The 16,058-nt window shown below is 38.9% G+C and overlaps 1 protein-coding gene across 2 annotated transcripts in view; it reads right to left on the reverse strand.

The window, feature by feature from the left end:
• Positions 1-16,058, reverse strand: part of LOC126335328 (luc7-like protein 3) — a 142,610-nt gene that overhangs the window by 99,462 nt on the left and 27,090 nt on the right. For both annotated transcript variants that reach the window (XM_049998484.1, XM_049998485.1), the window contains exon 4: positions 9,035-9,196. In XM_049998484.1, the coding sequence (XP_049854441.1) occupies positions 9,035-9,196 (162 nt within the window). The remainder of the gene's footprint in view (positions 1-9,034; positions 9,197-16,058) is intronic.

Genomic DNA, 16,058 nt, shown 5'->3' on the forward strand with positions numbered 1-16,058 from the left:
GCACGCCACCCGCTTCCTGTAATGGCTGATGGCGAGTTCCATACATTAGTAATTGTTTCAAACCCATAAACATGTCAAGTTTCGAGCCTAAAAACTACAATTTGTTGACAGCATTGATTTTCTGGTATCACTTGAAGAAAACTTCTGCAGAATCACATCAAATGCTTGTTGTAGCTTTCAGTGAACTTGCTCTTGGGAAAACAGTGTTTTGAGTGGTTCAAAAAATTCTAAAGTGGTGATTTTGACATGAGAAATGACGAGTGCGGGAAACCACTGAAGTTCAAAGACAACGAACTGCAAGATTTTCACTCTGCAGTGGAGTGTGTGCTGATATGAAACTTCCTGGCAGATTAAAACTGTGTGCCAGACCAAGACTTGAACTCAGGACCTTTGCCTTTCGCGGGCAAGCGCTCTACCAACTGAGCTACCCAAGCACGACTCACGCCCTGTCCTCACAGCTTTACTTCTGCCAGTACCTTGTCTCCTACCTTCCAAACTTTACAGAAGCTCTCCTGCTGTACTGGCAGAAGTAAAGCTGTGAGGACAGGGCACGAGTCGTGCTTGGGTAGCTCAGTTGGTAGAGCGCTTGCCCGCAAAAGGCAAGGGTCCCAAATTCGAGTCTCGGTCCGGCACACAGTTTTAATCTGCCAGGAAGTTTCTACGAACTGCATGCTTTATTAGATGAAGATGATATTCAGACTCCACAGGAACTCGTGGAACAATTGAATGTGATGTGCAGAAAGCCATTTCTCTTCAGTTGAAAGCTATGGGAGCAGTGCAGGAAGTGGGAAAATGGGTTCAGCATGAACTGAAAAAATGACAGCAAGCAAATCAAAAGACCACTTGTGAAATGCTGCTTTCCAGATACAAAAGAAAGTCGAATCTCCATTGAATAGTGGCAGGTGATGAAAATGGATATATTTTGAGAATCCTAAGTCTTGCAAATCTTGTGAATCATGGCAAACCATCAACATCTACTGCAAGACCAAATCGCTTTGGGAAGAAGACAATGCTCTGTATTCGGTGGGATCAGAAGGAGGTCACCTATTATGAGCTGGTGAAACCGTTAACACTGGTCACTAATAACAGCAAATGATCAATTTAAATTGAGCATTATGTGAAAAATGGCCGAAACATGGGAAAACGCAAGTGCTCCATAACGCCTTATCACACACAGCAAAACGGATCTGGGAAATACTAGGACATGCGGCTTATTCTCCAGACTTGGCTCTGTCCGATTATCATCTATTTGCATCACAGGGACACGCTCTTGTTGAACAGCACTTCAATTCATATGAAAATGTACAAAAGTGGCTCGCTGACTGCTTCGCTTCAAAAGAACTGTTTTATTTTTGCATGCAATTCATAGCCTGCCGGAGAGATGAGAGGAATGTGTGAATAGCAATGGAGATTATTTTGAATAAGATATTGTTTACCAATTTCAAACAACAGACGTGTAATTATTGCAACTAAATTCCGATTTTATACTTTTGAACCTGGTATGTTGCCTTAAAGTGCCACCTGTTTCCAAATATTGATTATTTGTTCATTTGTTGAAACATTTTCTTAGTCGTGGTTCTTAAATGTAGAAATTTTGAGTCTGAGTTCTAATAACAGCTGTTGGACAAAGCTTTTTGTCTGTAAATATTATCTTCTTTAAATTATCATTAAACTAAGGTGCGTAATTTCATGAATCTGAAGAGGTAACCCTTTTGATTGGTTCTATATCTCAGTTATTTTTCTTAAATAAATATGGTTTAATAAACAATGATTTAAACTCAATTCTGTCCAGTCCTTCCACTTAATTTTCTGTTTGCCTGCAGGAGGTTTGAACTCAAAATAGGATATTCAGGAAAATTATCAGAAAAAAGACCATGACATCAGACTGACTATTGACAGTCACTTTACCACTGCAGATACATTTATAAGATATGGTTAAATACATACAAATAACAAAATTATTGCCAAAATGGTAGGAATTACGTCAACAATCACATACACAATGTATTTGATATCTTTGACAATCTCTCCATCACTGCAAAGTGCATCTTGCTGCCCAGTAACCCTTATGCCACGTCCTAAGTGAGCAACAGAAGCAACCGGCAGCAGACAACAGGCTTAGACAACAAAACACAACCACACTTATAGTTACAGAAGTGACCTAGAAGAGTGACATCTGTGGGGCTGCCTGTACTCCGCTGCAACTCGTGATGTTTGAAGCCAAACATCTTTGAATTTTTTCACTGCAGTACATGCGAAAGTGTGAGAGCAACAGCTATGAGTCTTCTCGGCAAAGAGCTGGGGCACACATACCAGCTGCTATGAAATACTTATCTGACTTTAAGGAATCTACGAGGATGGTTTGAAAAGTTCTCAGAATGGAATAGAAAAGAGGACTTACATCAGTGAAACTTTCTTTTATTTTTCAATGTAGTCTCCTTGTAGATTAATGCCCGGCTATCAATTCTTCGTTTTAAGTGAATCTTCATCCAACAAGAAAAATTTTCAGTTTTGAGAAGAGATGGAATTCTGATGGAGCCGTATCAGGTAAATAAGGCGGGTGGGGCAACAATTCATACCTTCGTTCGTGTAATTTTGCCACGGGGACAGCACGTTTGTGGGATTGCATTGTCTTGATGGAAAATGACTTTTTCCTTGCTAAACCTGACCTTTTTCCATGTATCTTTTGTTGCAATTTGTCCACAAAGTTAGTACAATATTCTTCAGTAAATGTTGGCCCAGTGGGGAGGTACACACATAATCCTCTTTGCATCCCAGAACACTGATGCTATGACCTTTCCCGGCAAAAGAATTGTGTTTGCTTTCTTTGGTGGTGGAGAATCAGCATGTTTCCACTGCTTTGACTGTTGTTTTGTCTCTGGGCACAAAAAATTTTGTTCATTTCTCCTAAAAGAGGTCAAACACTGTCCGATATGTCCATTCTAATGCGTTTTTGATCCAGCATCAAGAGTTGCAGCACCCATTTTGCAGATAAGTTTTTCATTTATAATTCTTCAGTTAAAATGTGATATACTCTCTCAGTTGACATCTGGAAATCGCGAGCAATTTCACGCATTTTCAATCGGTGATCCTCCATGACCATTTTGTGCGCACTTTTGCAATGATTTCTGGAGTGGTGACACATTTGGCTGACCACTGTGTGGATCATCATCTAAGATTTCCTGACCAAATTTAAATTCATTTGTCCACTTGGCTACAGTTGAATATGAAGGAGCGGAGTCCCCCAGTGTATTCTGGAAATTAGTATGAATGTCCTTTGCTTTCATATCTTTCTTTACTGCTTGAATCCAGATTTTTCCATCTTTGCAAATCACTATGCGGCAACAACAACAGAGGCACATCACCCCCAAAACACTCTTCCACGAGCACTGATGTGGTACATGCTTAAAGGCAACAGTCCAATGAATATCATGTGAACAACTTGTGCTAGCACTGACCTCTTGTGGTGATTCCGAGACCTTTTCAAACTACCCTTGTATTCAGTGAAAAAATTCTACTTCTCATCTTACATCTTGATATCTTTGTTCGAAACGGGATTGAATTTTTTTGTTTTTCATTTTAGTTACTGTGCTGCTCAAAACGAAGTAAATGACTGCACAACATTTTTAAGAGTTTGCACAGTTAAAAACGCACAGTGTAGACTTTGCATGTAGTTCATTTTAGGTAATACGTATCTGCCTATGAAACATAGCCAACATAATGAAACTGTATTTAAAGTTGAGAACAGAATGATATCTCTCTCAGTTCTTGAGATTTTGAATTGTATATGTAGCAGATGGGTCACTCGTGGTGTGTCCAGTTCCATCCATGTGCATCAAGAATCACAAGTTTGTAGAAATCATCATATTTCATAAATGGTTCAAGATATTGAAATGTTTTTTGGAAATGAAAGTACACAAAAATGACATTTTGTCATCTGATTAACAAACAGAATGTTTTAGTCAAATGTTTGAGCAGAGCAAAGACAAGATTCGCTACGAATTGCACAATGTGTTTTTCTCTAAATTTTTACATCCAAATGAAAAGAGAGAAATAAGCAAAGTATCAAAGTGACGAGGATGTGGTGTAATTTTGCAACAAAAATTTATGCTTGAAAGTAATCAAGCTAATTAAGGGATACTTAATTACTGATGCTGGAGAAAACTGAAGTATTTCATGAGCAGTTGCTGCTAGCTAGGTATATGAAGAGTCAAAAAGTTCATTTCTTCAATACCTAGTTATTTTGTGCACAAACGGAGACACTGGACTGAAATTTAACTGTCAAAAAAGCTCTCTTCAAATCAAGTACTACATTTAGGACATTACAAAACCAGAAGAATGTTAGGAAGGCAAGTGAGATGTCAGTACTATCACATTTTTTGAATGAAACTAGAAGAGGGGGGGGGGGGGGGGAAGACAAAAAAGAATAATTATCATATATTTTGTGAAATGATTTGTCTAAAAGAAACAAAATATATTAGAGAAATATTTCACGTGCCTCTGAATGATGCTTGAAATCATGTACAGTGAATGACATGGACCAAATGTTTACCTAACCTAGTTTATTTCTTAATTTTATATAAATCATTTCATAAAAATTCCACCCATTTTTTCAGAAAATTGTATGTTTTATTTATGCAGACTATCTGGACTAACTGAAACACTTGGCATTGACAATGACTGCTGATGAATTACTTTCCAACAACCAAATATCAGTAAAATTTCGTGGTTGTTCAATGTGTTTTATTAGGAATTTAATGTGTGTGTGATACTGGAACACGTTTATATACTTGAAGTCCAAGTACTTTGGCAAGACGTTAAAAATATACTTTGAAATGCAGTGCAAAGAGTACATATAAAACTTAAGAGACCGAACAGGTGATATGATTGTAGTTAAGTCAGTTAAAATATAACCAGCAGCTTCCGCTGAACCCAGAAGAATTCAGATTACTAGCCCAAGATGCTACTGTTACACTAAGGTGATATAATTTATGAAATTCTCCACGAAGAATCCTTCCTTTGTAAATTTCATTCACCACACTCCCTTATCACCTTATTTTCCCAATTAAAGCTAACTGTGTTGCCTTCCTCTCAAGCTATAATACTCTACAATTTAATACTGCCTTTATCTCAACACAGCGAAACTAGACTAAATGCATCCAGTAACAAACTACTGAATGCCACCAAAAGAGAAACAGCGAAGTAGTAAACCTGCTTCTGAGATGCACCTCACAACTTCATGTTAATCTGTCAGGAACAGTACATTCAAGTTACCACATAATTATTCACTAAATAAGATGTGTGACTCAGCACTAAGTAACAGCAGACAGTCACTACAGTGGTAATGTACACAATGCAGATAATCATGTAAATAATGGAAAGAGTAAAAAACTAAAGGAAGATGGTTCAAAGTTAACACCAGGCAGGCAGGCAGGTATTGTAAGACCATTTTTGGAGCAATAGGAATGAATTTTTTATAATATTCTGTAACAATAATAATTTTTGAACTGGAAACACAAAGAGGTGAATGTGACTATTGGACTGAAATTTTTTTCAGACAACTGTAACTTGGAGAAATGCATGGTAAACACTGAGCTGTCTTACAATATATTTATTCGCAACCAGTTTTGATCATTGATCATCTACATGGTATTGGCATAAAAATGGAAACAAAATTAAAACTGAATATCAACACAGATTACATTTTCATGAGAATTATTAGTCTGAAAAATTAAGTGTACTTACAAAAAATATTGTGACAACTTCACTTGTCATACATGCCATTTAACCAGAAAAGGCATCATAGCTGACTTGCAAATGGCAGAAAAAGGTACTTTACACCATAATACCGAATTAAGCAAGTGAAAAACATTGAAAAATGAACTACGTAATAGCAGTAGATGCAAAGCACCACTAGTCAGTCGCAACAACATCCATTAGGTAACAAAAGTGTCAATCAAAGAAGCTACAAGCCAAAGTCAATGCACAAGGTCAAAGATCAAGGTCACAGACCAAGTTCCAAAATATGCGCACACTATAGTACAGCCACAGAGAAATACATGTGCACTAAAACCACAATACAAGAAATAAAATAAAAGCAGATGCAAATGTGTGATTTTTCACTTCATTTCAATACAATATTATGTAATACAGTAGCCACATGATACTAATCATTTGGTCAAAAACACCACATAAGAAAAATAAACAGTCATGTACAATAATATGCAATAAAACAGTCACTTTACCCAATTGTAATGTCACATGATGAAAACTGAGCATTTAGGTAAGACCTGCCTCATACAAAACTGTACACAGGTATGTGATGTTGAAGAAATTACAATAGGCAATCCAACTACATGAATCATTGAAACTGGAGGCAGACAGAGGTCTGAGGATGCACACAATGTAATAGAATGAGGAGCTGCAGACTGCATACAGTGTTATGTCACATAATAATCACCTGATGTTATTAAAAAAAATTATTGATATTACGATGTCAACATAAAAAACCACAGATTTGGTGAGAAAAACACCATAATAAAAAGTTTACATAGACAACGTTAAAACATTATGAGAATCAATAACCACTAAACCCAGAGACCATAAAAACCAAACAACCAAAATATCAGACCAGGATTAATCAGTGTTACCAACTGAGACACCAAGGCTAAAGTCACTTCTAATGGTGTCATACAGAAACTGTAATTATTCGTATTATTACAACATGTGTGACTCTACTGTCCATTCCTAACCAATTTTATTAAACAAATTTCCAGTAATCTGAACATGTCATGTGTTCGATACACATTTCATTATCCAATTGCAGCAGTATGAAAAATCTAACAATGGATTTAACTATCAGTAAAGACCTACACGTATGTTATACCCGAACAAGCTACCTGTGGAATTATTTCTGCTTTACAAAAGTGTAAGAATTTAAAGGAGGAAGGGGTTGGGGGTGGGGAGGGAATTTCAGAGATCGGAGTAACATTTGCTCTATGTGTCCATGGTTGTCCCATAGTTCCATAGTATACATATTGTTTAATATTTGTACCACGTGTGCAGACCAATTATAAAGAAAAATACAAGATTCATATGAAAATTAGCTAAAAATGTTTCAACAACATGGAAAATGTAAAGGTATAAAAAGAGGTAGGGGTGGTGGGGGGGGAGGGGGAGGTTAATGGTGTGAAGCATATAAAAACCCTGTATCTATGGCATCACCAATAGTATGTATACTATATTAGAGAAGGAAAGTTGCTACTCACCATATAGAGGAGATGCTGAGTCGCAATAGGCACAACAAAAAGATTCGTGCAATTATAGCTTTTGGCCATTAAGGCCTTTGTCAGCAATAGACACACAAACACACACGCACACAAACACAACTTGCACACAAGTCTACAGTCTCAGATACCTGAAACCACACTTCTTATCTGAGACTGAAGATGTGTGTGTGTGTGTGTGTGTGTGTGTGTGTGTGTGTGTGTGTGTGTGTGTGTGTGTGGCTGACAAAGGCCTTAATGGCCGAAAGCTCTAATTGTATGAATCTTTTTGCTGAGCCTATCGCGACTCAGCATCTCTGCTATATGGTGAGTAGCAACTTTCCTTCTCTAATATAGTATACATACTATTGGTGGTTCCTTCTCTAATATTGTTACATCCCATCCTGGATTTGCCATTGTTTGATAGTATGTATACTGTTAATCATGTACCACATGCATGTGGAACCATTCTACTATTAGGTCCCTAGTAATAGAAAAGGATGTCTGAGTAGAAGCTGGTGTCAGCCGCACCAATGATGTGACAAGAGGGCCGGGTCATGTCACTTAACAAAAATTTATGGAACATATAAATGTAACAAATCTGGGGCGGGGGCAGGGTCTAGTGTATGAGAAGTCAAGTACCCTCCAAAGAACTATGTTTTAACTGTACTGAGTAAAATTATAACATTGCCAATGATAAACCATAAAAACATTGGATGCCAATAATAAACCACATATCATTAATATGAGGTATGCATACATTTGCATATGCACTAATATCTATTTATGCATAGATATACCACAACACAGTATTGATCAAAACGTGTAGAAAGTGAAGGGGGAGGGGAAGGAATATAATTTAAAGATAAACTTATATCTGGGTCATTGTCTTACTCTAGCTAGTCATAAGTCAAATACCTGTCTTGTTCTCGTGTATTTGTATTTCTAAATTATGTACTGTTTTGGCCCTGTATCCACTGCATAGGGAAACAGCCTTTTGTGTTCAATTCTGTCTTGGGGCTGTTTTCTTCTAAGTATAGCCATAAAATACACTTTTTGTGGGGTGGGACGGCACAATGAGTTTTCTACTCTTACATCTGGGTATGTGTGTTTTCTGTGAATGGCAAACTCACAAATTATGGAATCAAAAATTTGGTATAAGGGTAGCACAGGTACATCAACAAAAATTACAAATAACCATATGTTTGCATTTGCTGGCCAGTTATCCATTTGGCTTTTCATAGGCACAAACCATTCTTTGGAAACATTGTTACAGGTGACAAGAAATGGTGCCTTTATGCAAACTTAAAGAAGGGGAAAGAACAGCTTTGCCTATCAAAAAAAGCAACACCCCATGTGAAGGGTGATGGATACCCTAAACAAAATTGTGCTTTTAGTGGAACCAAACTGGCATTCTTGATCACAGAAATTGCTATCAAGAAATGAAATGGGAAAAAAAACTGCTGATGTACTGAATAGGTATTCACTGTTACTTTTGAAAATAGAACACAGAGTAACCTGTGTTGTTAGCACTGTAAAAACGGCACAAACTTATGTACTGATCCAATGCAAGGACACACCTCGAAGTCATGAATTTTTTATGAGTTTAGTTCACATATTTCTGCATGTGATGGTAAAGTATGACAACAGGAATGTTTAGAGTGAGTGCACACAAAAATCCATGATGTATATTCAAAAATCCATGATGTATATTCACTTGAAACCAAGTTACCGGTTATGATATATGCTATTACTGTCTAGGAACTCACCATAAGTTCATCCAATGCAGATTTAAGCTTGGCGTAACCAACATGTTGCTTCCCCATCAGATGATCATCAATTCGTTGTTGTGCATCTCCAACAATTAAAAATGCACCACAGACATCACAGACTTCCATCTGTTTCTCTTGTGAAGCTGCCAGTTCAGCTGTCTGCAAGCATTATAAACATATACTCTGTGTTACATATCTATTACATTCCCATGAGCAGCTGATTTAGAGATGGTTTCTACAACAGAGAAAGGATGGTCATGTGACAACATATGGAAATAGTTGTGTGTGGCAGTTCTCGTTTAAGTGGTGTGGTGAGTAAAAGATAGATAAGAGGTGTGCAATTGTAATGGATTAATTGACAAAAGGAGAAAATGTAAAAATGCAGTATATGAAGTAGATGAAAGGAAATATAAATGTCTAAAAATGAGATTAGCACAAAATGGAAAATGGCTAAGCACGAACAGCTAGAGGAGAAATGCAAGGCTGTAAAAACATGCTGAACGGATATCAAGGGCTCAAATGGCATACTAGTACTAAGCAAAGAAGGGAAGCTAAAAGGTGAAAAGAATATATAGAAGATGAATGCAATGCAAACAAATCTGAGGACAATAGCATAGAAAGAGAAGAGTAGAAAGTAAAGATGATATGGGATATACAATACTATGAGAAGAATATGATGGTGCACTGAAAGACTTAGATGGAAACGAGGTCCCTGGAGTAGACATTTCCTCAGAATTATTAAGATCTCTGGGACAGCCAGCCATGATAAAACTTTTTCACATGGTATGCAATGTATAAGAGGCAAGGGAAACACCCTCAAATAGGAAGAATTCCAATTCTGAAGTAGACCTGTTCACACTAACAAACCACCATGCTCGCAAACTACTGACTAAAGTTATTTACACGGGCGAGGCAAAGCTGGGATATGATCTAAGAGAAGACCAGTTTGGTGTCCAGAAAAATATGCAAAACACAAGGCAATACAGATCTTACACATTTTCTTAGAAGACAGGCTGAAGAAAGGCAAACTTATGTTTATAGCATTTGAAGATTCAGAGAAAGCTTCTGATAATGGTGACTTGACTACATTCTGAAACTTTGAAGGTAACGGGAATAAAATACAGAGAGCAAAATGTTATTTTCAATTTGTACAGAAACCAGACTCCAGTTACAAGAGTCAAATGACATGAAAGGGGAACAGTTGTTAAGAACTGAAACACAGATGTTCTATGCCAAGTACTTTGAAACGTATTTATTCAGCAGCATGAAGGAAAACCCAAGCATCATGCATATACACATCTACAGCACCTGGCGAGTGGCATAGCAGGATGTGTATACAATCCATAGCAGCAAAAAGTTAATTTACATGGTATAGAACTCTCAATTTCCATAAAAAAGGCAACAGTTCAATTCTATGTGCTGACACTTAAAAAAAAAGTTGATACCAAAAGTCACTTATGCTGTCACCAGCTTTTCTGTGGCATGCTGCTACTGGTAATGGTTCGGGTGATGGATCACGGGAAGCCAGGTGGAGGGAGGGGGGGGGGGGGGGGGGGGATAGCAGAAAAATTTATACTTCTGTAGGTACATACAAAAAATACAAAATATAATATCATAGTGGCAAACTTAATATAAATTTTCTACTTATGCTTGGAACACAAGCACAGAAACAAGTTGCAGTAACTGACAAAAATTTAATGTATTGGTGGTTTATCATTCCAAATACATTTGTCACAACTCTCAGACCTACACTTCAATTTGGCTGCAATTAAAAATAGCAGAAAAGAAGTAAAAAGAGCATGGGTGGAATTGAGGGCTGAGTAGTGCTGGAATGGGAACAGAGCAGGGGCTGATGGGTGAGGACAATGACTAATGAAGATCGAGGCCACGAGGGTTACAGGAACTGTGCAGGTGGGAACGCTCCCTGCAATATATCCTACTTTTCTGCAACCCTCCTGACCTCAATTTTGATACTTATAGTCCTCACCCATCAGCCCCTTTTCTTTCCTCACTCCAGCACTACATAGCCCTCTATTCCACCCACACACTTTTTACCTCTCTCCTTTCCGCCCCCCCCTTCCCCCACCTCTCCTCTGCTTTCCGTCTAAGCTCTCAAATGCACCTAGCTGCCCACCCTCCCTCACCTCATCCCTGTACACACCCCCACCCCTACCCTGCTATCCCTCCTCCCCCTTGCCCCAACCTCCTCCTTGCCCCCACCTATCATGCACTGCTGCTGCTGCTGCTGCTAGCAGTGTGGCTTCAGCTGCCACAGACTGTGGTCATGCGCGGGAAAATGTGTGTGCGCGTGTGGTGTGTGTGGGTGTTCCATTTTTTACAAAGGCCTTGTTGGTCAAAAGCTGTATTTGCGACAGTCTATCTGCGACTCAGCATCTCTGCTTATGCTGAGTAGCAACTGTCCTTTTCATATTATTGTTAAAACCCATTCTGGATTTTCCATTGTCTAAATTCTTTGTTTAGTAATAAGACCTTACTCAAACTGCCATTCTACAATTTTATCTTGACAAATTATAAATAAACTCTGTTGGATTACAAAACAATATCACCAAACTTCCTGAAATTTTCTGAGAAACATGCAACACAAAAAATATATAAAAATCAGTAACTAACCGTAACATTCTAGATAACCAGATGAACGGGAAGTTACTACTCTTCATTTCAAAAACAAATATAATGAATTGTCATCCCCCCCCCCCCAAAACAAGAACATATTAGATCCAGTGATTCCCACTGGCTACTGTGTACTGTCACATGACTAAGAGGTGACGGAGGTGTAGGCCAGCAGTTGCAGGAAGTGCTCGGGAGTGAGTACCAGGTCACCAGCATTGTGAAGCCTAATGCAGGACTGGCTCAGGTGACTTAACATAGGGGAGTTATGTAGGGATTTTACTAAAGAGGATCAGGTAGTCATTGTAGCCACTCAGACTGGCAACACGAATGTGCATTTCGTGGAACTGTTTCAGCGTCACGATCGGCCTCATCTTAATACAGCCGTCAGGCGTAATAACATGAGACTTGGGGGTGCGCTAATGACAGAAAGCATGGGTCATATTTCAGTGGTGTCAGTGGAGTCTATCAGCAGGACGGGTTTCACTAGACATGGTCTGCATCTCAACAGGTATGGGAAGGGGAGGTTGGCAAAGCTTATAGGTGACAGCATAGGTGGGTGTGGTGGGATCACTCATGGGAAAATTCCTGCAGTAGTGGGTGTTAAGAGCTGCACCTTTTTTAGATTGAAGTCAGCTGATAGGTATTCCTGCTTAAGAAACGTCTCTCTAACAAAGGAACCACTTTTGACAAAGCTTAGGTATCCGAGTAATGAGGGAATTTGTATATTTCATCAAAATATACAAGGTATTAGAGATAAAGTTAGTGAACTACTTATAGATATAGACTCTGAAGTTATTGGTATATCTGAACACTTCTTAAATAAGGAGATAATTCAGAGGCTTTCTTTACCAGGATACAGGTTGGCTGGCACCTTTTCGAGGAGCTCTTTGCGGTGTGGGGGGGGGGTAGCCATGTATGTGAAAAACGGCATCCCATTGGAGTCAATTGATGTTTCAAAGTACTGCACTGAAAAGGTGTTTGAATGTTGTGCGGGTGTGGTTAAATTTAACAGAGCTAAACTTCTAACTGTTGTTATTTATAGATCCCCAGACTCCGATTTCACAACATTTTTACTAAAGCTAGAGGTTCACTTTATAGGAAATACAAAAAGTTAGTTATATGTGGTGATTTCAATATTAATTGTATAAGTGATCGTGCAAAGAAGAGGATGCCGGTAGACCTCTTTAATTCATATAATCTTATGCAAACAGTATTCTTTCCAACGAGAGTGCAAGGGAACAGTAGAACAGCCAAAGACAACATTTTTTGTTCATTCCTCATTACTAGAAGGGCATTCTGTTAGCAAAAAGGTGAATGGCCTTTCAGATCATGATGCACAAATTTTAACTCTAAAAGATTTCTGTGCTGCAACACATGTTAAATATAGTCATCAGCTGTTTAGGAAAGCTGATACAGTTGCTGTAGAGACCTTTGTAAACCTTATCAAGGAACAAGAGTGGCAAGATGTTTATAGCGCTGATGCAGTAGATGATAAATATAATGCTTTTCTCAAGACTTTTCTCATGCTCTTTGAAAGTTGCTTTCCGTTAGAACGTTCAAAAGAGGGTACTAGCACACACAGGCAGCCTGGGTGGCTGACTAGAGGGATAAGAATATCCTGTAGAACAAAGTGGCAATTATATCAAAACGTCAGAAACAGTCAAAATCTAAATGCAGCAGCCCATTACAAACAGTACTGTAAGGTGCTTAAAAATCTTATTAGGAAGGCAAAAAGTATGTGGTATGCAGATAGAATAGCTAAGTCTCAGGATTAAATTAAAACCATATGGTCAGTCGTAAAGAAAGTGGCTGGTCTGCAGAAACAGGTCGAGGATATAGAATCAGTGCGTAGTGGGAATGTCCGTGTTACTGATAAGTCGCATATATGTACAGTATTTAATAATCACTTTCTGAATATAGCAGGTGAACTAAATAAACCTAGTCCCAACAGGGAATCATATAGTGCTCTTAGAAAAAAGTGTTCGGAGACTGTTACCTGAAATGCTCCTCCATGATACTGACAAGAGGGACATTGAGTTAATAATTAAATCAATAAGACCAAGAACTCTCATGGATATGACGGGGTATCTAGCACAATACCTAAGTATTGTTCTATGTATGTTAGCCCAGTACTTGGCCATATCTGTAACTCTTCCTTTAGGAGTGGTCAGTTTCCTGACCGATTAAAGTACTCGGTAGTGAAGCCACTTCATAAAAAGGGAGACAGGGATAATGTTGGCAATTTTAGACCTATTTCTATGCCATCGGTGTTTGCTAAAGTTATCGAGAAGGTTGTATATACAAGGTTACTGGAGCATTTAAATTCACATAATTTGCTGTCAAATGTTCAGTTTGGTTTTAGAAATGGTTTAACAACTGAAAATGCTATATTCTCTTTTCTCTGTGAGGTTTTGGATGGATTGAATAAAAGGTTGCGAATGCTAGGTGTTTTCTTTGATTTAACGAAGGCTTTTGACTGTGTTGATCACAAAATATTACTGCAGAAGGTGGACCATTATGGACTAAGGGAAGTAGCTTACAATTGGTTCGCCTCTTACTTTAAGAACAGAAAGCAGAAGGTAATTCTCCGCAATATTGAGAGTGGTAGTGATCTTCAGTCCCAATGGGGCACTGTTAAGTGGGGCGTTCCCCAATGGTCGGTGCTCAGGCCACTGCTGTTTCTTATTTATATAAATGATATGCCTTCTAGTATTGCAGGTGATTCAAAAATATTTCTGTTTGCTGATGACACCAGCTTGATAGTGAAGGATCTTGTGTGTAATGTTGACAGAGTAACAAATAATGTAGTTCATGAAATAAATTCGTGGCTTGTGGGAAATAATTTGATGCTAAATCACAGCAAAACTCAGTTTTTACAGTTTCTAACTCAATTCAACAAGAAACGATATTTTGATCAGACAGAATGGGCATATTATAAGTGAGACAGAACAATTCAAGTTCCTAGGCATTCGGATAGATAGTAAGCTGTTGTGGAAAACCCATGTCCAGGATCTAGTTCAGAAACTAAATGCTCCTTTATTTACCATTAGAACAGTATCTGAAATAAGTGCCACTTCAACACGAAAAGTAGTCTACTTCGCGTATTTTCATATGCTTATGTCATATGGCATTATTTTTGGGGGTAATTCTTCTGATTCAAAAAGAGTATTTTTGGCTCAAAAACGGGCTGTTCGAGCTATATGTGGTATAAGTTCGAGAACATCTTGTCGACCCCTATTCAATAGTCTGGGAATTCTGACATTGCCCTCACAGTGTATATATATATATATATATATATATATATATATATATATATATATATATATATATATATATATTAAAAACAAAGATTCCAAGACTTACCAAGCGGGAAAGCGCCAGCAGACAGGCACATGAACAAAACACACAAACACACACACAGAATTACGAGCTTTCGCAACTGGCAGTTGCTTCGTCAGGAAGGAAGGAAGGAGAGGGAAAAATGAAAGGATGTGGGTTTTAAGGGAGAGGGTAAGGAGTCATTCCAATCCCGGGAGCGGAAAGACTTCCCTTAGGGGAAAAAAAGGACAGGTGTACACTCGCGCACACACACACACACACACACACACACACACATATCCATCTGCACATACACAGACACAAGCAGACATATTTAAAGGCAAAGAGTAAGGGCAGAGATGTCAGTCGAGGCGGAAGTACAGAGGCAAAGAAGTTGTTGAAAGACAGGTGAGGTATGAGTGGCGGCTAGATAACTCTGACGGTGTAACACTGTGCCAAGATGTGCTGGCCGTGCATCAAGGCATGTTTAGCCACAGGGTGATCCTCATTACCAACAAACACTGTCTGCCTGTGTCCATTCATGCGAATGGACAGTTTGTTGCTGGTCATTCCCACATAGAAAGCATCACAGTGCAGGCAGGTCAGTTGGTAAATCACGTGGGTGCTTTCACATGTGGCTCTCCCTTTGATTGTGTACACCTTCCGGGTTACAGGACTGGAGTAGGTGGTGGTGGGAGGGTGCATAGGACAGGTTTTACACCGGGGGCGGTTGCAAGGGTAGGAGCCAGAGGGTAGGGGAGGTGGTTTGGGGATTTCATAGGGATGAACCAAGAGGTTACGAAGGTTAGGTGGACGGCGGAAAGACACTCTTGGTGGAGTGGGAAGGATTTCATGAAGGATGGATCTCATTTCGGGGCAGGATTTTAGGAAGTCGTATCCCTGCTGGAGAGCCACATTCAAGGTCTGATCCAGTCCCGGGAAGTATTCTGTTACAAGTGGGGCACTTTTGGGGTTCTTCTGTGAGAGGTTCTGGGTTTGAGGGGATGAGGAAGTAGCTCTGGTTATCTGCTTCTGTACCAGTTTGGGAGGGTAGTTGCGGGATGCGAAAGCT

This window comes from Schistocerca gregaria, chromosome 2 (assembly GCF_023897955.1).
Source record: "Schistocerca gregaria isolate iqSchGreg1 chromosome 2, iqSchGreg1.2, whole genome shotgun sequence".
Lineage (NCBI taxonomy): Eukaryota > Metazoa > Arthropoda > Insecta > Orthoptera > Acrididae > Schistocerca > Schistocerca gregaria.